Consider the following 22,955-nt stretch of genomic DNA (forward strand, 5'->3'; position numbering starts at 1 on the left):
CAGACTGCCAGATGGTGAAGCGTGATTCATCATTCCAGAGAACGTGTTTCCACTGCTCCAGAGTCCAGTGGTGGCAAGCTTTATACCACTCCAGCCGACGCTTGGCATTGCGCATGGTGATCTTAGGCTTGTGTGTGGCTGCCCGGCCATGGAAACCCATTTCATGAAGTTGCTGACGAATAGTTATTGTGCTGACGTTGCTTCCAGAGGCAGTTTGGAACTCGGTAGTGAGTGTTGCAACCGAGGACAGATGATTTTTACGCGCTACGCACTTCAGCACTCGGCAGTCCCATTTTGTGAGACGTTGTTGCGCCTAGATATTTTCACTTCATGATAACATCACCTCTAGCAGGACAGATATTTGACAAACTGACTTGTTGGAAAGGCGGCATCCTATGACGGTGCCACGTTGAAAGTCACTGAGCTCTTCAGTAAGGACATTCTACTGCCAATGATTGTCTATGGAGATTGCATGGCTATGTACTCGATTTACACAACTGTCAGCAATGAGTGTGGCTGAAATAGCTGAAACCACTCATTTGAAGGGGTGTCCACATACTCTTGTATATATAGTGTACCTTGACTGCACTTGATTGAGCTTGCTTGGTGCAATGGAACCAATGGAAGAGCCCAAAAAGTGCAAACCTGACCCAACTGGCACTTCAGCCGGGCTTCAGCCAGACAGAAGTGCCCAGCTTCAGCCGGGCTTCAGCCAGACAGAAAACAAATACCACCTGAACCAAGGTCTGGTGTGTATGATTCTCACCCGTCTGCAGCTCGGGGTTGGTCTCACACAGGCTCCAGTCCATGCTGAAGTCACAGTGGGTCTTCTCAAACAGATTATCCAGCACGTCCCTGACCGTCTGTCTCTCGTCCACCATCAGTGTCTTGGAGCTGCCATCACTCATCATCACCTTCACTACCAACTACCAGGAGGTACACACAAATAGCCATTGAAATGTAAGTACTTATTGAGTACACTCAATATGACTGCTGGCCCACCCATCACAGAATGTTGACTTAAATGGGGATTGCCATTCTAGTAATAAACAATGATAACTAGAAACATTTGCATATATTTGCATTTTTAGCCAATTCAAAGTTCTTTGCATGATATAGGGGTAGCTCAAATCCTTACAATGTGAAGCTGTTATAGCCGGGTTTAGTGAAATTAACCCACTATACCTTCTTAACTTTGGCTTCTTTTAGCTTCTCCAGAGCCAGCTTGATTTTGTCCGTTTTGGCTTGTGCTTCGGCCTCTCCCTGGAAAAATTTTAGTATACTGTTTGATTAAAAGAGCAGGAATGTGAAAAAGTGCCACACCCACATGAAAAAATATTAGTTTACTATAGAAAACTACAGTACTTACAGTAGAATTCTATAGTAAACTGTAGTATACTGTAGAATACCATACTACTACACACTGTAGTATCCCTTGATCATGTGTAGTACTTACCATACAATGCTATAGTATACTGTAAAATACTATAGTAAATACTACAGTATTAACCAAAATAACACTGTAGTAAATACTACAGTAATGTCAGCAAAAACACTAGCAAAAACACTACTGTATCTTATTTGCATATACTCCGCTCATTCGCAATTCGTGCCACCCATAACTGAGAAACCTACATGCAGAGTATAGAACATACATTGTGTTCCGTACAGTTTATAGAAAAGAGCAGAGGCTCTGAACTATCCGTTCATAGAACTATCCTTTCAGACCACAGTCATACCTAGCTATAGGTTATGGAGAATTTGCTCTTTTAGCATTTCTCCAGTAGGTTTCCTGAAGGAGAAAGCCTCCACTCCTATGTCAAAGATAATAAAACAAATACACCATAGTAAATACTACACTGATGTCCTCAATAACACTACAGTAAATATACAGTATAATACAATCTGCAAAAACCCTACATTCATTACTTTAGTATATACTACTATTTTACAGTATTTTAATACATCTTAGTAATTATTCACTTTTGTAGTGTTTTTGTACAAAACATCTACAGTGAATACCATAGATAATTATACCATAGTACAGTTTACTGTATATTGGCAGTAATTAGCTACAAAAACAGAAAGGTAAGATGCCTTGATATGCAAATCAATAGAACTCAAGGGCCTGATATTGTGCACCTCTGCATTTGAAACAGAAATAGTTCTGTAATCTTAGTTGAGATCTGAAGACTTGCATTAGCTGCCCTGGCTAATGCATAGGGTTACACAGTCATAGTTACCGGTGGAAGTGGTTTGGGGGGTTCAGGAGGTAGAGAGGATGAGGAGGATGCCAGCGATGACATTTGGGACAAGGAGATAGGTGCTTGGACATGTTGTTGTTGGGTGGAATAGCCAGACTTGTGCTGCTGTGTGTGGACATGTCCCGTCTTGGTTGCGTTCAGTTTCTCCTCTGTCTCTGACAAATCTGACCCCAGATCAGCCATCAGAGCGTCCAGGTCATGATCCTCTAGCGCATTTAGAGATTCTGCCAGAGGAAGATGGGAAATGAGGGGTCTTAGACGTGATAACGCAACCACTTCCCTTCTTATGAATACTTTTACCATTCTAACTCATGTACTAGTGAAATGTGCTTAATAAGGTTGCTATTGGCAAGCAGGACTTACAATATTTGTTATATGCATCAACTCTAATTGTAAACCAGGTAGTTTGGGTCCAGTATTTCAGCCATATGTATATGTAAGGGATACATGCAGATGTTCAGTACATTACACTCTTAGAAAAAAGGGTTCCAAAGGGGTTCTTCGGAAGTCCCCATAGGAGAACCCTTTTGGGTTCCAGTTAGAACCCTCTGTGGAAAGGGTTCTACATGGAACCAAAACGGGTTCTTCAAAGTGTTCTCCTATGGAGACAGCTGAAGAACCCTTTTTGGTGCTAGATAGCACCTTTTTTTCTAAGATTGTACCTTGGAGATAAGGGACGACGAAGCATGATGAGGTGGAGCTGAGTCCCTTTGTGTAGTTCCTTTTTCCAAGGTAATGTACAGAACGAAGGCGTTCATCCGCTAATACCACAGTTTCCAAAGAAAACAATACTAAAGTACACATTTACTGGTAGAAATGAAACATTTTAATTGATATTAAATATTAAACAACAGCAAAGTAGCTGCATTTGCATTTGTTTAAGCTGTTTCCTATTGACAATCATGTGGATACATCCATAAGGAGCTGACGATGCCAGTTTTTTGCCTGGCATAGCTAGAAATGTGGTTTGAGCCGACATACATTTTTCCTGCTCTAATTACGTTTGGAAACAATTTACAATAGCAGTAAGGCACCTCGGGAACTTGTGGTGCATGGCCAATATACCACTGCTATTGGCTGAATGCTGATTGGCTTCCGTCGTGCCTAAGAACAGCCCTTAGCCGTGAAATATTAGCCATGTACCACAGGCCTTATTGCTTAAATACAGTTGAAATCTGAAGTTTACATACACCTTAGCCAAATACATTTAAACTCAGTTTTTCACAAATCCTGTCATTTAATTCTGGTAAAAATCCCTATCTTAGGTCAGTTAGGATCACTATATTTTAAGAATGTGAAATGTCAGAATAATAGTAGATGAAAATGATTTATTTCAGCTTTTATTTCTTTCATCACATTCCCAGTGGGACAGACGTTTACATACACTCAATTGGTATTAGGCAACATTGCCTGTAAATTGTTTAACTTGGGTCTAACGTTTCAGGTAGCCTTCCACAAGCTTCCCACAATAAGTTGGGTGAATTTCGGCCCATTCCTCCTGACAGAGCTGGTGTAACTGAGTCAGGTTTGTAGGCTTCCTTGCTCGTACACACTTTTCAGTTCTGCCCACAAATTTTCTATGGGATTGATGTCAGGGCTTTGTGATGGCCACTCCAATACCTTGACTTTGTTGTCCTTAAGCCATTTTGCCACAACTTTGGAAGTATACTTGATGTCATTGTCCATTTGGAAGACCCATTTGCGATCAAGCTTTAACTTCCTGACTGATGTCTTGAGATGTTGCTTCAATATACCCACATAATTTTCTTTCCTCATGAAGCCATCTATTTTGTGAAATGCACCAGTTCCTCCTGCAGCAAAGCACACCCACAACATGATGCTGCCACCCATGAGCTTCCCGGTTGGGATGGTGTTCTTCGGGCTTGCAAGCCTCCCCCCTTTTTCCTCCAATCATAACATTGGTCATTATGGCCAAACAGGTTTATTTTTGTTTCATCAGGCATTTGGAAATTGCTCCCAAGGATGATCCAGACGTGTGGAGGTAAAAAATTCAGAGGTCTTGGCTGATTTCTTTTGATTTTCCCATAATGTCAAGCAAAAAGGCGCTGAGTTTGAAGGTAGCCGTTGAAATACATCTACAGGTACACCTCCAATTGACGTCAATTAACCTATCAGAAGCTTCTAAAGCCATGACATCATTTTTTGAAATTTTCCAAGCTGTTTAAAGGCAAAGTCAACTTAGTGTATGTAAACTTCTGACCCACTGGAATTGTGATACAATGAATTATAAGGGAAATAATCTGTCTGTAAACAATTGATGGAAAAATGACTTGTATCATGCACAAAGTAGATGTCTTAACCGACTTGCCAAAACTATAGTTTGTTAACAATACATTTGTGGAGTGGTTGAAAAACTAGTTTTAATGACTACAACTTAATGTATGTAAACTTCTGTCTTCAACTGTATACCACCGGTATGATGCAAAAATACTTGTTTAATGTACTATTTATGTTGGTAACCAGTTTATAATAGCAATAAGGAAACTTTGGGTTTGTGGTATATGGCCAATATACTACACCCCCTTGGGTCTTACTGCGTCAAGATACAATTTCCACTGTTTGCTGATGTACTGTTGCATTATGTTTCTCACCGTTCAAATCTGTGAACCCAATAGAGAAGTTGTTTTCTCTCTGTGAGCTGGATGACATTTCTGAGGGCTCCATTTCATACCCAAGACTCTGTAAAAAAATGGTTTCAGATTAAATGTTGGCATAGTACAGAACCAGAAAGAAATTGTATGTTTTACATAACACTAATACAGATAGAGAACACTACAACAATATCTGCAACATTTTTACATGAATTCTAAGAACACCCTCTTCAACGACCATCTCAGAAGCCACATTTATAAGCTGTGCAGAACACAGTCAAAATTCAAACCTTATACTTCGAATGCAAAAAACACAACAAAAAAACGGCACTACGGTCAGGATGTGATATCATAGGAAAGTGATTATTTAATCTGATATGTCATATTTTCATAAATGTCCCCAGCAGGCAATTCCAGCAAAACATACACAGTGGATTCAGACCTCTCCACTTTTTCCACATTTTGTGACGTTACAGCCTTATTCTAAAATTGATTTCAAAACATTTTTCCTCATCACTCTACACACAATACCCAGTAATGACAAAGCAAAAACAGCTTGTAATTTGTATGCAAATGTATGGGGGAAAAAAACAAAATAAATATTATATTAACATAAGTTTTCAGACCCTTTTCTCAGTACTTGTTGAAACACCTTTGGCAGCGATTACAGCCTCGAGTCGCCTTGGGTATGATGCTACAAGCTTTGCACACCTGTATTTGGGGAGTTTCCCCCATTCTTTGCAGATCCTCTCAAACTCTGTCAGGTTGGAGTCGCTGCACAGCTATTTTCAGGTCTCTCCAGAAATGTGCTCTTTTAGCATTTCTCCAGTAGGTTTCCTGAAGGAGAAAACCTCCACTCTATGTCAAAGATAATAAAACAAATACACCATAGTAAATACTACACTGATGTCCTCAATAACACTACAGTAAATATACAGTTTAATACAATCTGCAAAAACCCTACATTCATTACTTCACTATTTTACATTTTTTAATACACCTTAGTATAAAAATACTGTAAAACTGTAGTATATACTAAAGTAACGAAAGTATGGTTTTTGCAGATTGTATTATACTGTATATTCACTGTAGTGTTTTTAGGGACTGTAGTACAATACTAAAAATACTAGGTATTCACTGTAGTGTTTTTGTGCAAAAAAATCTACAGTGAATACCATAGTCATTATACCATAGTACAGTTTACTGTATATTGGCAGTAATTAGCTACAAAAACAGAAAGGTAAGATGCCTTGATATGCAAATCTATAGAACTGCAGAACTCAAGGGCCTGATATTGTGCACCTCTGCATTTGAAACAGAAATAGTTCTGTAATCTTAGTTGAGATCTGAAGACTTGCATTAGCTCCCCTGGTGTTCAATTGGGTTCAAGTCCAGGCTCTAGCTGGGCCACTCAAGGACATTCAGAGACTTGTCCAGAAGCCCCTCCTGCATTGTCTTGGCTGTGTGCTTAGGGTTGTTGTCCTGTTGGAAGGTGATCCTTCACCCCAGAGGCCCTGAGAACTCTGGAGCAGGTTTTCATCAAGGATCTCTCTGTACTTTGCTCCATTTATCTTAGCCTCGATCCTGACTAGTCTCCCAGTCCCTGCAGCTGAAAAACATCCCCACAGCATGATGCTGACGTCACAATGCTTCCCCGTAGGAATGGTGCCAGGTGTCCTGCAGATGTGAATCTTGACATTCAGGCCAAAGCGTTCAATCTCGGTTTCATCAGACCAGAGAATCTTGGTTCTTATGGTCCCAAAGTCCTTTAGGTGCCTTTTGGCGAACTCCAGGCGTGCCGTCATGTGCTTTTTACTGAGGAGTGGCTTCCGTCTGGCCACTCTACCATAAATGCCTGATTAGTGGGGTTCTGCAGAGATGGTTGTCCTTCTGGAAGGTTCGCCCATCACAACAGAGGAAATCTGGAGCTCTGTCAGAGTGACCATCGGGTTCTTGGTCACCTCCCTGACCTAGGCCCTTCTCCTCCGATTGCTCAGTTTGGCCAGGTGGCCAGCTCTAGGAAGTGTCTTGGTGGTTCCAAACGTCTTCCATTTAAGATTGATCGATGCCACTGTGGTCTTGGGGACCTTCAATGCTGTAGAAATGTTTTGGTACCCTTCCCCAGATCTGTGCCTCGACACAATCCTGTCTCTGAGCTCTACGGACAACTCCTTTGACCGCATGGCTTGGTTTTTGCTCTGACATGCACTGTCAACTATGGGACCTTATATAGACAGATGTGTGCCTTTCCGAATCATGTCCAGTCAAATTAATTTACCAGAGGTTGACTCCAATCAAATTGTAGAAACATCTCAACAATAATCAATGGAAACAGGATGCACCTGAGCCCAATTTTGAGTCTCACAACAAAGGGTTTGAATATTTATGTAAATAAGGTATTTCTGTTCTTTTTTAAATACATTTGGGAAAAAAATTAAAAACCTTTTCTCAATTTGTCATTATGGGGTATTGTGTGTAGATTGATGATCAATTTTAGAATAAGTCTGTAACGTAACAAATGTGGTAAAAGTCAAGGGGTCTGAAGACTTTCCGAATGCACTCTATCGTAAACCGTCTATAGAACTGGGTGACCTACATATGATCTCCCCTGGCATATAACTGAACCCTGATTAATATAGAGAGAAACATATGGATGGATTCTGAGGTCTGTTGATCTCCATGCTCCCAGAAAGTAATCCAAATTATGTATCAATCCAATCATGGTCAAATTTGAAAACATTTGATCTCTTAAGTTCAGGATGAATGATTATTCTAATCAAATGGTTATCTTCCTAATTTGCATAAGACTGTAGACAGTGACACAATATTTGTGGCTCTCCAAAAGGATGGCTGCCCATATGAGGTTGAATTGACATAAATAACCATTCCGTAGATTTCGATTTAAACGTAATGCCATTTGGTCTAATTACTACTCTTGTTCTTAGAGCTACATTCATTAAAGGGGATGTTCTGTATTTTATGGTTCCTCACCCTGAAATAAGTCTATGGGCCAGGTGAAACTGTAATTAATCGTTCGGTTTTCTTTACATCCACTACAAACTACAGCTAACACGATCTACTGCTAGCAGCTAAAAATCAATGGAAGTGATATGGCAGCATCAAACCAGATATTGAGTTGTTTGATTTGCTCGGTTGCCCCTATCACTTCCATTGATTGTTTGCTAGCAGTGTCTCAAGTTAGCTGTAGTTTTTAGTGGCTGTTTAATGAAAACTCAGCCATCGATTACAGTTTGTCTGGTCCCATAGACTGCGTACAGGGTGAGAAACCATCTTATATAAAGTTGTAAAATACTGAACTTCCCCTTTAAGAGGAGTTTACTGCTGAATACAATGTACCATGCACATAGGTATTAGCCAGGATTCTATTAATGGCATCTAATGTTTCATCTGGCAAGCCACATACTGTACATACTAGTGTCATGGAGGGACAAAGTGCTTGAGGACACCTTGGTGCCATGACCTTAATATCAGGCTTGTGTCCATTACTCAACCCAGATAATGTTTCTCGTCATTCATTTGACTTTATTTTATTTATTTGACAGTGCTAATGCATAATAATCAACACCCTCTGTAAATGTTCCAGATTTAGCCCAAAGGTTAATTTCCAACTGTAGGCTTTGGGTTACACCTCTACATTGCTGAGTCTCAACAAAAACTACTTTTACACAGCTGACGTATGTCTGGTTTGTCCATTTCTGGTAAAACACTTCTGATGAATCAGGGGAAGTGTAGTTTATAAGAATGGTCCCAGTGAGAACTCACCTGTGTTAGGAGGTCCATCTCTCCCAGCAGGTCAGTGAACATGGAGTCTATATCATCCATCTGTTACAGATAACAAACAGACATATTTTAGACAAGCGTCTGCACACTAGAAGGCCATCAATGAGCCCTATATACCTAAACATGACATCATTGATGTTGACATAAACACTAAGGACCATTATTGTGGCAGACAGAGAATAGGTCTGCACAACCAATGCCACTTAAACTTGTATAATCATGATTAAAGGGATAGTTCAGCCAAATTATAAATGTCCATATTTCTTTCAGAACTTTGAATGCAGTCTATGGACAAAGAGAGGCAGTAATCCATCCTTGGCTTTTGCCAGCAGCATACCACCCTGCATACCACTGCTGGCTTGCTTCTGAAGCTAAGCAGGGTTGGTCCTGGGCAGTTCCTTGATGGGAGACCAGATGCTGCTGGAAGTGGTTTTGGAGGGCCAGTAGGAGGCACTCTTTCCTCTGGTCTAAAAAAATATCCCAATTCCCCAGGGCAGTGATTGGGGACACTGCCCTGTGTAGGGTGCCGTCTTTCAGATGGGACGTTAAACGGGTGTCCTGACTCTCTGAGGTCATTAAAGATCCCATGGCACTTATCGTAAGAGTAGGGGTGTTAACCCCAGTGTCCTGGCTAAACTCCTAATCTGGCCCTCAAATCATCACAGTCACCTCATAATCCCCAGTTTACAATTGGCTCATTCATTCCTCTCCCCTGTAACTATTCCCCAGGTCGTTGCTGCAAATGAGAACGTGTTCTCAGTCAACTTACCTGGTAAAATAAAGGATAAATAAATAATCAAATAATACTAGCCAATGCCAATAACTGCTAATTTGAGCTATATTAAGCAAACGCTCTTATCCAGAGCGACTTACAAATTAAACCAATGTGCTCCAGTTAGCATGTTTGAAATAACATGCCCATAGTACCACGGAGAGTCTGCAATGTGACAATGTGTTATGTGACCACTATTGTTGCTTCCATGTTGCTTGGACTGTGAGAGACAAACACGTTTTCATTAGAGGCCATCAAAGTAGAGCTGCATTGACACAGAGGGTGACACTGAACAATAAACGATCCCATAAGCAAAGTCTTCTGCTCTTTGAGCGAGGCCTGTTCAGGTTAGCGGATGATTTAGTCAACGTGAAGGGAAAAAAGCACCAGTACGTGTGTAGCAGGCAGCTCTGGCCAAATGGATCATCTCTCCAAGTATGCAGTTCAGATACGAGCATCGTCTCACCAAATTTGAGAGGCCTTCTACAACCACTACTCATTTTTTGGGGTATTTTATTTTTTGCACTGACTTTTTTGCACTGGCTCTATGCACACTCTATTGACTCTACCCACACACACACACACATACAGTACTACGCTGACACTCTAACACACAGACACACACACACACACACACACACACACACACACACACACACACACACACACACACACACACACACACACACACACACACACACACACACACACACACACACACACACACACACACACACACACACACACACACACACACACACACACACACACACACACACACACACATACTGGTACTCCTTGTATATAGCCTCATTATTGTTATTTTATTGTGTTACTATTTTGTTTTTGTATTTTATTTAGCAAATATTTTTCTTACTTTTTAACTTTGCATTGTTGGGAATGGGCTCGTAAGTAAGCATTTCACAGTCAATTCTATTCGGCGCATGTGGCCAATAAAATTGTATTTGATTTTTAAAATAGCATAAGGATGCCACATGTGGTCTGTGGGCATGCTACTTCTGCCCTGACACAATAAAGTGACTCACTAAAGTTCAGACAGAGAGAGTGACCAATGCCTAATCATCAACAATGACTTAGTGTACATAGAAAGAGATACTGTGGTTCTCGATAGGCTGGCTACATATGTTGAATGTTCTTGTGTTCAAATGGTCCCTCTGTTTTATACTTGTTTTATAACTGTTTTATAATTGTTTTATAACTGTTTTATAATTGAGTACATAAACAATTGCTGGCTGCTACTGTAGAAAGATGTGTTCACTTTAAAGGGGCAATCTTATTCATTTAAATGTCCAGAGTGGATGTACCAATTCCAGATTGCCCCTTTAACCAACGGTGGCTGTTGAAGTATTTCCTAACTGGCCAATGGGCTGTATTTCTGAGTATTGTACAATATTGTATAACTTTTTTATCACATTGCATCAGAACATGAGAGTAATACAATGCCCAATATGAGAAAGTTGAATGTAACAATCACATAATTGTCTTTGGTAGTACTATGAAGAAGCATTAAAGCTCAAATCTAGACTGTAAGGTAACATAACATAACATAACTCTACAAGTAATGCTAAGCATCTATTCACCGACATATTAAGGAAGCAAAGTCATGTAATAAAAGTCAAAAGACACAAATGTCAAAGATAAACAGCATCCTGTCAAAAATCACCAGAGAGTTTACCTTTTCTAGTTTAATGTTCTCCTGGATTACTCTTCGGTAATAGATTAGATATAAGATATTGTATCGTTAAGTACATGTGCACCTTGCACATGTGGGGTTGAATTGGAAATGGTATGACTACTGAGACTGAATGATAGGGGCTCTATTTCCTGTTCTATGCGAAAGTTGACCTTCTTACTGTCACATGACTCAGGAAGAGGCTTGGTTTGTGTCTAACAATGAGGTGGCTTCCTCTTCTTGTCTCCTTAATCTGCACTGGTCTGAAGACGCAGGATAGGTGCCAACAAAATGGTTGACACTTACTGTGAATTTGCTTGCGCCTGTCCAGATTTGATAGAGGATTTAATATTCAGTCTGAAAATCAAAGGTGTTGTTTAATTTGACTATAGGTTGTGGAAATCAGCAGTTCAAACAATAACAGAGCAACACCCCACCACTGTGGATGGGATGGGATGGAGAAATGTAACCACTCTCAAATTCATGGACATAGAGCTATGGATGCAAGGACTGACCATTCATGATATCAAAATTAGAGTTTTACCCAAGTTTTGAGGCTATACAAGTTTTGTTTATATTTCATTTGTTTACAATTATTGTTTATATTTGGGGTTCTGATGGGGTTGGAATGTTGAATTAAGCTCGTGAGGCATTTTTTTGTTACATTCTTCAAGAATGCATCATTTAACTGAAGTAAAACATTTGATGTACAGTGAGGTATTCAGAAGTTATTCATACCCCTTGACTTATTCCACATGTTGTTATGTTATAGCCTGAATTCAAGATAGATTTAATTGATTTGTTTTCTCAACCATCTATATACTCCATAATAACAAAGTGAAAACATTTTTTTTAAATATTAGCAAATTTATTGAAAATGAAATACAGAAATATAATGTAACGTGTGTGACACTAATATGCATATATATGTGTATGTGAGCGTACAGTGGGGCAAAAAAGTATTTAGTCAGCCACCAATTGTGCAAGTTCTCCCACTTAAAAATATGAGAGAGGCCTGTAATTTTCATCATAGGTACAATTCAACTATGACAGACAAAACTGAGAAAGAAAATCACATTGTAGGATTTTTAATGAATTTATTTATACCCTTTGACTTAATCCATATTTTGCTGTGTTACAGTCTGAATTCAAAATGGATTAAAATATATTTTTTTCTCACCGTCTACAAACAATACTCCATTATGACAAAGGGAAAACATGTTTTTAGAAATTTTTGCACATTTTATGAAAATGAAATACAGAAATATCTCATTTATGTAAGTATTCACAACCCTGAGTCAATACATTTTAGAATCACCTTTGGCAGCGATTAGAAATGTGAGTGTTTCTGGGTAAGTCTCTAAGAGCTTTGCACACCTGGATTGTACAATATTTGCACATTATTATTATTATTTTATTAAGATGTTACAGGTGCACTATGCAGAAATCGCTCTGACATTTTCTGGTTGCAAAAATTCACTTAGTTCTACTAAACTGAAATTATGTGATAAAACAAGCAGTATCTTGTGTAGAGAATCATTGTACCATGTAAACCACAGTGAAATATGTTTTCTATGATCAACATTTTTTATATTCAGCTGTTTTGAAGCTGGTGTACAAAACCAAATGTAAAAGACGCAAAAACGAAACTTCAGAACAGGAAGCATAGAATCAGCCCACATAGAACAGTTCTACCGCCTCTTAGACTTTCTTTCAATGGAAATGAAAGATCTATAACTCTCCCAAAAAGTGACATATTGTAGCTTTAGGCTCTGTCAAGTTGGTTGTTGATCATTGCTAGACAGCCATTTTCAAGTCTTTCCATTGATTTCCAAGCCAATTTAAGTCAAATCTCATCTGGTAAAACCCCTGAGCAGTTTCCTTCCTCTCCGGCAACTTAGTCAGGAAGGATGCCTGTATCTTTGTCGTCACTGGGTGTAATAGTTACACCATCCAAAGCCTAAATAGTAACTTCACCATGCTCAAAGGAATATTCAGCATATGCTTTTTTTATTTTCACCAATCGGTGCCCTTCTTTGTGAGGCATCGAAAACCTCCCTGGTCTTTGTGGCTGAATATGTACTTGAGGGACCTTACAGGTAATTGTGTGCGTAGGGTACAGAGATGGTGTAGTCATTCAAAAATCATGTTAACCACTATTATTGAACACGGAATGAGTCCATGCAACTTATGAGATTTGTTAAGCACATTTGTAACTTCTGAACGTATTTAGGTTTGTCATAACAAAGGGGTTGAATACTTATTTTAAATTCAGGCTGTAACACAACAAAATGTGGGAAAAATAAAGGGGTGTGAGGCCCTTTCTGAAGGCACTGTATGTTTCATGTTAGCAACCATATTCTAATGTGAGTGTCCTCTGCATGCCTTATATAATGGCTGCTTTGCGTGATGTATTGTTGTCTCTACCTTCTTGCCCTTTGTGCTGTTTTCTGTGCCCAATAATGTTTGTACCATGTTTTGTGCTGCAACCATTTTGTGCTGCTGCCACGTTGTGTTACTACCATGTTGTTGTCATGTTGTGTTGCTACCATGCTGTGTTGGCATGTGTTGCTGCCATGCTATGTTGTTGTCTTAGGTCTCTCTTTATGCAGTGTTATGGTGTCTCTCTTGTAGTGATGTGTGTGATGTTTTCTTTTTTCTTTTTAATCCCAGCCCCAGTCCCCGCAGGAGGCCTTTTGCCTTCTGGTAGGCCGTCATTGCAAATAACCATTTGTTCTTAACTGACTTGCCTAGTTAAATAAAGGTTAAATACAAAAAAAAACATGTATACTGTACATATAATGACAATTTTCAGGAGACCCTAGACTACCAGACTAGGGTTGTACACTGTTGTGTTAGACATCCACAAACAATTATATTGTTTTAACATGGACACAGTATGTAAGTAATATAAACATATTGTTTACCCCAAATGAGCTGGAATAAAATGTATATATATATATATATATATATATATATATATATATATATATATATACATATATATATATATATATATATATATATATGTATATATATTTCTTTTACAGTGATTCCAATAAAATGCATTTGTAATACCAGATGTGCTATGCTGCTGCTTTAGTGTCTCTTCGCATTAGCACACGTTTAGCATGACATTTAGAGACATGTGTGGCTAATTCCAGTAGATAGTAGGCTTACTATGACCACTAATTAGAGTTATAAGAATAGCAATTATGCCACCAGCCAAAGTGCCAGTCTTTACTGCCGTAATACACACATTTGTAAACATTGTGACACCAAACCTCATGCTTATCAAGGTCATTAAACTCTGCTTTAACAAGACTGTAGGCTACATATTTTAATTATGGTTGGAATGTTTGTTATATATTTAAGCAACAATGTTCCTGGGTACAGCCCTTAGCCGTGGTATTTTGGCCATACACCAGAAACCCCAGAGGTGCCTTATTGCTATTATAAACTGGTTACCAACATAAATAGAACAGTAAACAACTGTTTTTCCATCACACCTGTGGTATGTTGTCTGATATACACACTCTGAATTGATTCCACTAATCAGGATCCAGGACCCAAACTATATGGTTTATAATTAAGCAATAATGCACGAGAGGGTGTGGTATATGGCCAATATACCACGGCTAAGAGCTACTTTTAATAAATTAGCAAAAATGTCTAAAAACCTGTTTTTGCTTTGTCATTATTGGGTATTGTGTGTATATTGATGAGGGGAAAGACAACAACATTTGAATCCATTATATAATAAGGCTGTAACGTAACACAATGTGGAAAAAGTGAAGGGGTCGAATACTTTCATAATGCACTGTATGTTTTCAATAAACATTGGAGACAAAATATAGTTTACATGTTGTCACCAAGACAAAACCTCTCTTGTTCATTGTCAGAACACAAAATAACTACAGCCCACAGTCCCTCTGTGTATCCAGCTTGACCCAGCACTGACCAAAAGCTTCTCCTTCTCTGATATGCAATATCAATACATATTCATTCATTTTCATTATATTCAATATTCAATCATTTATTTTATTTAATGCGTTAAGTGTCTAAAAACTTAAGGGTCATTACAGATGAGCAATCGGTTTGGTTCAACCATAAATTATATTGCTAGGACTTCATTAGACTGATATTAGGCTCCTGGTGAAATTCTAGTCTGTAAAAACAATTCAAGGATGAGGAGGTAACATTTTAAGACTTGTCATAAGCATGTATGAGCCCCTTAAATGGATAGACCAGCCAAATTGCAAATGTACATATTTTTTTGCTTATTGAAAGCAGTCTATGGACAAGGAGAAAACTGCAATCCACCCTTTGGTTTTGCTTACCTTGTCACTGCCAGTAATATTTGTATGTTCTAACCAAAATCAATGTTCTCCAAAATTCAAACAAATTAAGTAGCGACACAATCCCTTCCAGAGACTTTGAAATGATTTGGTATGACAGAAAACATTATGTCTACAGTTATGTATGCTTATCTCCACCAGGGGTTAGTGTTGTTCTATGTGATGAAGTAGTAGGTATTCTCTCCAGACCATGGTTAGTCAGCTCTGTTCGACAATACCCATCAAATAACAACAGAAAATAAGATTGAGTTTTATATGAATATTTATTGCAAGCATACAATAGTGGTACAAGTTCACTTATTAACAAACAAGTCATAACAGTCTGATGGAGCAGGGTTTGCGAAGAGCAGTGAGACGCTGGGCCAACATGTTTAGTGTCATGCAGAAGCCACTGTAGCATTCATACAGCATCATCGTGTTCCTGATTACCTAGATCTTATTCACTAGGATACCAAATGGAGGGAAACAGACAAACAGGGAGGAAATAAACCGAACTTGTCCAATAAGAAATGTTTCTTTCCATTGCGAAAGTTTTCCATTGCAATAATGAACATGACCCTTATGTCTTTGACAACATTCAACAACAAGAGTTACTAGTTACTGGTGGAGTAGATCAAATCACCACCACTAAAATGTTACAAAGGCCATATAAATAAAGGAAGAGGGAATCGGTAACAATGCTAAAGTGGCTAAACGTTTTTCATGCAATGCAATGATGCAGACACACACACACTGTACACACGCACACACACATGCAATAATGCACACACGCTGTACACACCCACGCACACATGCAATAATGCACACACACACACCTACCCGTGTGGAATCTATGGTGACACTATTTTGACAAGCATTTGATTTTAGGTGAACAACTATAAGGTGTTATCAAGCAATTGCATGGATTTTGGAAAGCAAGCAAAAGTCAAATACTGTATGCTGTATAATCCATCTGACTTTTCTTTGCTTTTGGTCCATAAGAGAGCACTGAAGTGATTATACATAAACCTTCAAATAAAAATGTTTGGGAAAAGTACAAGACAAAACTTGTTAATGATTCACCTAAAATTAACATATGTAAATGAATGTCAACATTGTATAAGAGGGGGGAACCTTTGGGATTACAATACTGCTTCAATATTTTTTCCATATCATATTTTCAGATGAATGCACATAGAAACATTCTTGAAAGCTTTATGGTTTAAGTTGTATTTTAACTTTGAACTTGAACATTGAATTATAGTAGGCAACATCAAGTATTACATATTCATTACCACATTTTTGGGATGTAAGTTGACAAATGGACATAAATACACTTTTGGAAGTGCTTTGCCACATGCTACAGCAGTTTTTTTGAGAAATTAATACATCAAATATAAACTTCTGCCTTTTTTTACAAACATAAAGCATGTTTGACTAAATGGAGACCAGGTGAGATACTTTTCCTTCAGGGCATGTATCATCATGTTGCCACCTATGTACTAAATGTTAACTATGTACGGTTCACCTATGTACCTATTTCTCCTGCTCAACACTCAAAATGCATATCCTTTGTATAATCTATAAGGCCCAAAATGAAGGCATAATTACCTATGCACTGTGCGTAATATGGAAATGACATGATGTACTTCCCAATGACCAACATTCTGAACTCATACTCCAACCATTACTTGACAAAAATGGCACAGAAGCAGGATTCAGGCCAAAGAGAACTCTTAGGACACAATTTAATGTATTGAAGAATGTGAAAAAACGTGCACAAATGCAAACTGAGAAAATCTACCAGCAAATAGTACCGACAACACTTTCCTCTACATTTCAGAAAAGTGACTTTAAGTTGCATAATTACACAACTAACAAAACAACAAATACTTTGTTTGGAATGCTTTAAGAGATGGTAGTGTCATGTTTTTCTTCACAATATGATTTTGACATAACCACAAGGCAAATTGTGCATTGTTTTTTTCACCACACTTTCCCTATCTTTAAAACCCAGTTCGCAGGGCTTTTGTGCAGTGAATACAAAACATATAAAGTTCATTATGTCAAATATCATGCACTTTTCTCTGACCCATTGTCTTCAAAATCCCACGGACAAACGTCAACCTTTTTGGCAGTGCTCATGGGTTGTTTATAATTAGAACTCAAAGAGTTTTCTTTCGCTGGAGAAGTTTTTGTCTGTGCCATGTTGGTTGGCGCGTTCTCTACCTCCCACGGGCATGCCTCCGCTCTCTTGTTCTCCGACGCCTCCGGGTCTCTTGTCGAGCTTTTCCGTCTCCCAGACGCGGGCACGGTGACCGAACCGCCCTCCGAGGATTGGCTGACACGTCGTCTTTCCGGGGGCTTGCTGGAGGAGCTCCTCCTCTCCTTGCTCTTTGACCTGTGCTGCTTCTCTTCCTCCCTGTCCCTCCCTCCTTTCTCTCTCTCACCCCTTTCTTTGTAGGAGCATGAGCCTTTTCGTTTCCGCTTGGAGTGAGGCGTGGGGCTGGAGCAGTTCTTCTCCTGGCTGGGGGAGGGCGGGGCAGGGGCTTCATTGTAGTCCCAGGGACAGATGTCCACCATCAGGGTGGGCGGCTGCAGCAGACTCCCTGTGGATTTGGAGTAGTCTGAGTGGAGGATCTTGGGCTTCCCATCGGTGGGTGTAACACTCTTCTTACTTCTGATCCTCTCTGGGGAGATGGAGTCTGAGTCACCTCCCAACACCGGCTGCTCCTCAAAGGCCCAGGGGCACACCTCTGGTTTGAGGGGGAGCGGAGATCTGGGAGACCTGGGCTTCCTTGTTTCTCTGGCCTCGTCTGGTTCACAACCCTTACCTTTGGAGCGACGTCGGCCTGCAGGTGATTGCCCTGCGGCTCCCTGTTGCTTCTGTTGGGAGCGACTGCCCTTGGTGCTAACCGCACCACCACCACCACCCCCCCTGTGGACCGTGGTGGTCTCTCCCAGAGCAATGGACACATGCTTCTGTGACCTTCCTTCCGAGGGGGTTGGGGGGTCCTCTACATCCCAAGGGCACACCTCGGAGAGGTCATACAGGTTTCTCCCTGGCTCTGTATTGATGGACGGCTGGCTGCCACTCACCTGCTGCTTCATGATGCCCATCTTGCCCATGGGCGTCTTGGAGTACTCCACCGACTGGCTGATGATCATCTTGGGATAACACTCCTTCTCTTCCGCCTCGTCCACTTCAGAAAGCATCCTCCCATCGCAGCCCTTGAGTCCCTTCTTGCTTGCTTCCTCCACGCAATGTGTCTTGCTGGTGAGCCCGGGCATCTTCTCTTTGGCACTGGTTATGACACTCAGTGACTTCTGCATGATGGACGTCCTCAGGTGGATGGGCTTTTTATCCACTGTAAAGTTGTGCGCGCTGGCTGACTTGCAGACCAAGGGCACTGACTCAGTGGACTCGGAAGGTTCAACCCTTGGGGCATGCTCTGGTGACTTCTTCACCTGTCTCCTCATGAGGGATCCAAGCAAGGAACCCTCACCGGCAGCCATTTTGTCCCCACACGAGCTCTCTCCGTCAGCAGTTTCCTCCCCTTGGTCACAGACGTGGTCGTAGCTGTGCGATTTCTTCAGGCCAAGGACCTTGTTTTTCAGAGAGTCTTCCCTGGACTTGTGACCAGAGTGGGATGGGTCAAAGGGGTTCCGTCGAAGGGTGCTCCGGTTGCTCCCATGCTCACTACAGTCACGATCCTCACGACTGCCATGGCTGCCGTGCCGGTGCATAGTCTCTGGGATCTCAGTGATGCGCCTCATGAGGGAGCGGCCCAGGCCCTTCTTGGAGCTGCGCTTCTTTTGGAGATGGGGGTTGTTGGCCAACATCTTCTTGCGCTTGTAGACCTCCAGTTGGACATAGAGCTTCTTTAGCTCATCCTAAAATAGCAACACAGAGAGAGGTGTTGAGAGAGAGAAAAGTGGATGAGAAATCATAAGGAGGAAAATGATTACTCAAAGTGTTTGTGCTACAGACATTTTCTGACATCACAGACACAAACTAACCATGGTCCATTTCCTTGACAGACCAGAACATTGCCACAAGGTAGTGACTTCCCACAGGGGTCAGTGTCGGGGCCAATACCGTTTTTAATCTACATGCTCTCTCCAAACCAAATACCTACGTATACATAAAAACAAAAGGGACACAACATCTCTACCTTATCAAACTTTGGCATCTGCTCTAATGAACTGCGCTATACAAATTAAAATTGATAATTAATTACTAAAACGTGGTGCTGTGAGTGATACGCCTTCATTGATTAGGCATGTTCCCAAACAAAATGTATTTTCCTTTGTTAAGACGCAGCAAATGGGTACTTAATCTAACCAGTCTCTTCTCTGTAAAATAAGCTGAATGGCGCCAGAGGAGATGGCTGCCATTTCACAGGCTCCTAACCAATTGTGCTATTGTGTGTGTTTTTTCGTGTTATTTGTAACTTATTTTGTACCTATTGTTTCTGCCACCGTCTTTTATGACGGAAAAGAGCGTCTGGATATCAGAACAGCAATTACGCACATCATACTGGACAAAGATTTTTTCTTTAACGAGTCGGACGTGAAGGATTTACTTCAGACCCAAATCCTTGTCATTCGCATGAAGAAGAGACAGAGATATCGGGTTCGTAGATCGAGGTGCCTTGTAAGATTCCGACGGCGAGTGGGTAATCCGCCTCTACCATCAGTCCTATTAGCCAAAGTGCAATCATTGGATAAGAAAATGGATGAGCTCTGATCAAGAGTATCCTACCAAGAGACATTAAAAACCATAATATATTATGTTTCACAGAGTCATGGCTGAAAAACGACATGGATAGCATACAGCTGGCTGGGTTTTCCATGCATCGACAAGATAGAACAGCTGCCTCCGGTAAGACAAGGGGTGGCGGTCTGTGTCTATTTGTAAATAACAGCTGGTGTACAAAATCTAATATAAATTAAGTCTCTAGTTATGCACGGCTGAGGTAAAGTATCTCATGATAAGCTGTAGAACACACAATTTACCAAGAGAGTTTTCATCTATATTTTTTGTAGCTGTCTATTTACCACCACAAACCGATGCTGGCACTAAGACCGCACTCAACGAGCTGAATAAGGCCATAAGCAAACAAGAATATTCTCATGCTGAGGCAACACTCCTAGTGACCGGGGACTTTAGGGAAACTTAAATCCATTTTATCTAATTTCTACCAGCATGTTACATGTGCAACAAGAGGGAAAAACTCTAGACCACCTTTACTCCACACACAGAGACATGTACAAAGCTCTCCCTCGAGCCTCCATTTGGCAAATCTGGCCATAACTTCCTGATTCCTGCTGACAAGTAAAAACGAAATAGTGAGACTGAAATTATTTGGCATGGGTCCTTACATCCTCAAAAGTTTCTACAGCTGCACCATCGAGAGCATCCTGAATGGTTGCATCACCGCCTGGTATGGTCTCCGACCACAAGGCACTACAGAGGATAGTGCGTACGGCTCAGTATATCACTGGGGCCAAGCTTCCTGCCACCCAGGACCTTTATACCAGGCGGTGTCAGAGGAAGGCCCTAAAAATTGCCAAAGACTCCAGCCACCCTAGTCATAGACTGTTCTCTCTGCTACCGATTGGCAAGTGGTAACGGAGCGCCAAGTCTAGGTTTCCAAAAGGCTTCTTAACAGCTTCTATCCCTTAGCCGTAAGACTCCTGAACAGCTAATCAAATGGCTACCAGGACTACATTCATTTACGCTGCTGCTACTCTCTGTTTATTATCTATGCATAGTCACTTTACCTCTACCTACATGTACATATTACCTCAATTACCTCGACTAACCTGTGCCCCCGCACATTGACTCTGTACCAGCACCCCTTGTATACAGCCTTCCTACTGTTATTTTATTGTTGCTCTTTAATTAATTATTTTTCGTATTTTTCACTTCAGTTTATTTGAGTAAATACGTTCTTAACACTTTTTTTGTCATAAAACTGCATTGTTGGCTTGTAAGTAAGCATTTTACTGTATACCTGTTGTGTAGACCTTACAATGCATGTGACAAATAACATTTTATTTGATTTGTTTACAGAACAAAAAAAGAGAGAGGGACCCTGCTCACACGTATGTCCTCAGGGTCCAGGCTGTGCTCACTCCAGGCTGAGGTGATGCTGCTGTTGAGGTAGGACCCAGACCGGCCCATGTCCAGCTCCTCCTCATAGGCTTCGGTGGCAATGTCATCCCTTGCCTGAGTCCCTGTGGACAGAAACTAACGAGAGGGGAAAAAACCTACTTAGGGTGACATTATTTAAAATGTTATAGTGCATTTGTTCACGGCGTGCTTGTATTTTCAGGAGGAAACATTGACATCATCCCACTGTTCCTAATTGTCATCTAATTAAATCTTGAGAAATGAACGGTTTATTCCCCACTAAGACTTAAAAATACCCAGATGTGCACTTAAATCACAATACCATAATTATTATTGCAGTAAGAAGCTGTAAAATGTAATGCTCATGTATTCAGGGGAAAGGGAGAGGAGAGAGAGCAGGGTTACCTTTGGAACAAGCAGAAGCCCCAAAGTCACAGTCACGGTGAGGTGTGTGTGAGCGAAGACCAGCATGAGCATCCAGTCTGGGTGCCACAGAGGGGCCAGAGTGAACCTGCAGATAGATAGCAACAGATAGGACAATTTTATTGAAGTGTAACAGAGTGCATTCCATTCTGCCCTGAGCAAGGTTGGAACTCACAACCCTAGTCAAAGAACCTGTTTTGTGATTTTTTTCCCCCAATAGAATCCTATAGGATTCTCACAATCCTATTGTGTGTCACTTCTATCCGAATCCTATCCAGAGTCCTATTGGCTTATTCTTTTCCTTTTGTAAATCAAAAGTAATCCTAATGGATCCTCTTGGATTCTCAAAATCCTATAAAATGTTATGTCATTGTCAAAAATCTATTGGAATCTTATTGGACTATTTTTTCCCCCTTTTGGAAATCAATCCTATAGGCGTATCGGCCGGGCTAGAGTGGGCATCGAGCCAAGTGCCATGAAGCCGGCTCTACGCATCTGGTCTCCAGTGCGTCTCCTTGGGCCGGCTTCCATGACACCAGCCTTGCGCACGGTGTCCCCGGTTTGCCTGCATAGCCCAGTGTGGGCTATTCCACCTTGCCGCACTGGCAGGGCGACCGGGACCATTCAACCGGGTAAGGTTGGACAGGCTCGGTGCTCAAAAGCTCCAGTGCGCCTGCACGGTCCGGGCAATCCGTCACATCCTTACAGGGGCTCCCGCCTGTCCAGCGCTGCCGGAGCCTTCTCCTCTCCAGCGCTGCCGGAGTCTCCCGCCTGTCCGGCGCTGCTGCCGGAGTCTTCCGCCCAGAGGCGCCGGAGCCCCTCAGCCCAGAGGCGCCGGAGTCCCTCAGCCCAGAGGCGCCGGAGCCCCTCAGCCCAGAGGCGCCGGAGTCCCTCAGCCCAGAGGCGCCGGAGCC

At 41.1% G+C, this 22,955-nt stretch overlaps 2 protein-coding genes and 1 non-coding gene across 6 annotated transcripts in view; 1 reads left to right on the forward strand and 2 right to left on the reverse strand.

Annotated features, from left to right (window-relative positions):
* The window catches only part of LOC124010207 (amyloid beta A4 precursor protein-binding family B member 1-interacting protein-like), a 30,476-nt gene extending 19,188 nt beyond the window's left edge, over nt 1-11,288 (reverse strand). Inside the window, exons 1-7 of one of the 4 annotated variants that reach the window (XM_046322625.1) lie at nt 11,146-11,288; nt 8,660-8,719; nt 4,877-4,964; nt 2,927-3,025; nt 2,244-2,488; nt 1,186-1,263; nt 767-926 (exon numbers count right to left, since the gene is read on the reverse strand). In XM_046322625.1, the coding sequence (XP_046178581.1) occupies nt 767-926; nt 1,186-1,263; nt 2,244-2,488; nt 2,927-3,025; nt 4,877-4,964; nt 8,660-8,719 (730 nt within the window). In that variant the 5' untranslated portion in view covers nt 11,146-11,288. Of the gene's footprint in view, nt 1-766; nt 927-1,185; nt 1,264-2,243; nt 2,489-2,926; nt 3,026-4,876; nt 4,965-5,587; nt 5,649-8,659; nt 8,720-11,145 lie in introns of those variants that run through there. The other 3 variants (XM_046322627.1, XM_046322626.1, XM_046322628.1) reach the window with 3 other exon arrangements.
* On the forward strand, nt 1,756-1,810 carry LOC124010275. Its single transcript, XR_006834411.1, has one exon. It is a non-coding gene; the product is annotated as a U7 small nuclear RNA (small nuclear RNA).
* Nucleotides 11,289-15,750: 4,462 nt separating the features above from the next.
* LOC124009624 (probable G-protein coupled receptor 158) overlaps nt 15,751-22,955 on the reverse strand; it is a 100,519-nt gene continuing 93,314 nt past the window's right edge. The window contains exons 9-11 of the mRNA XM_046321615.1: nt 22,024-22,129; nt 21,589-21,735; nt 15,751-19,373 (exon numbers count right to left, since the gene is read on the reverse strand). Of these exons, the coding sequence (XP_046177571.1) occupies nt 17,553-19,373; nt 21,589-21,735; nt 22,024-22,129 (2,074 nt within the window). The 3' untranslated portion in view covers nt 15,751-17,552. The remainder of the gene's footprint in view (nt 19,374-21,588; nt 21,736-22,023; nt 22,130-22,955) is intronic.

Source organism: Oncorhynchus gorbuscha, linkage group LG22, assembly GCF_021184085.1.
Source record: "Oncorhynchus gorbuscha isolate QuinsamMale2020 ecotype Even-year linkage group LG22, OgorEven_v1.0, whole genome shotgun sequence".
Classification (NCBI taxonomy): domain Eukaryota; kingdom Metazoa; phylum Chordata; class Actinopteri; order Salmoniformes; family Salmonidae; genus Oncorhynchus; species Oncorhynchus gorbuscha.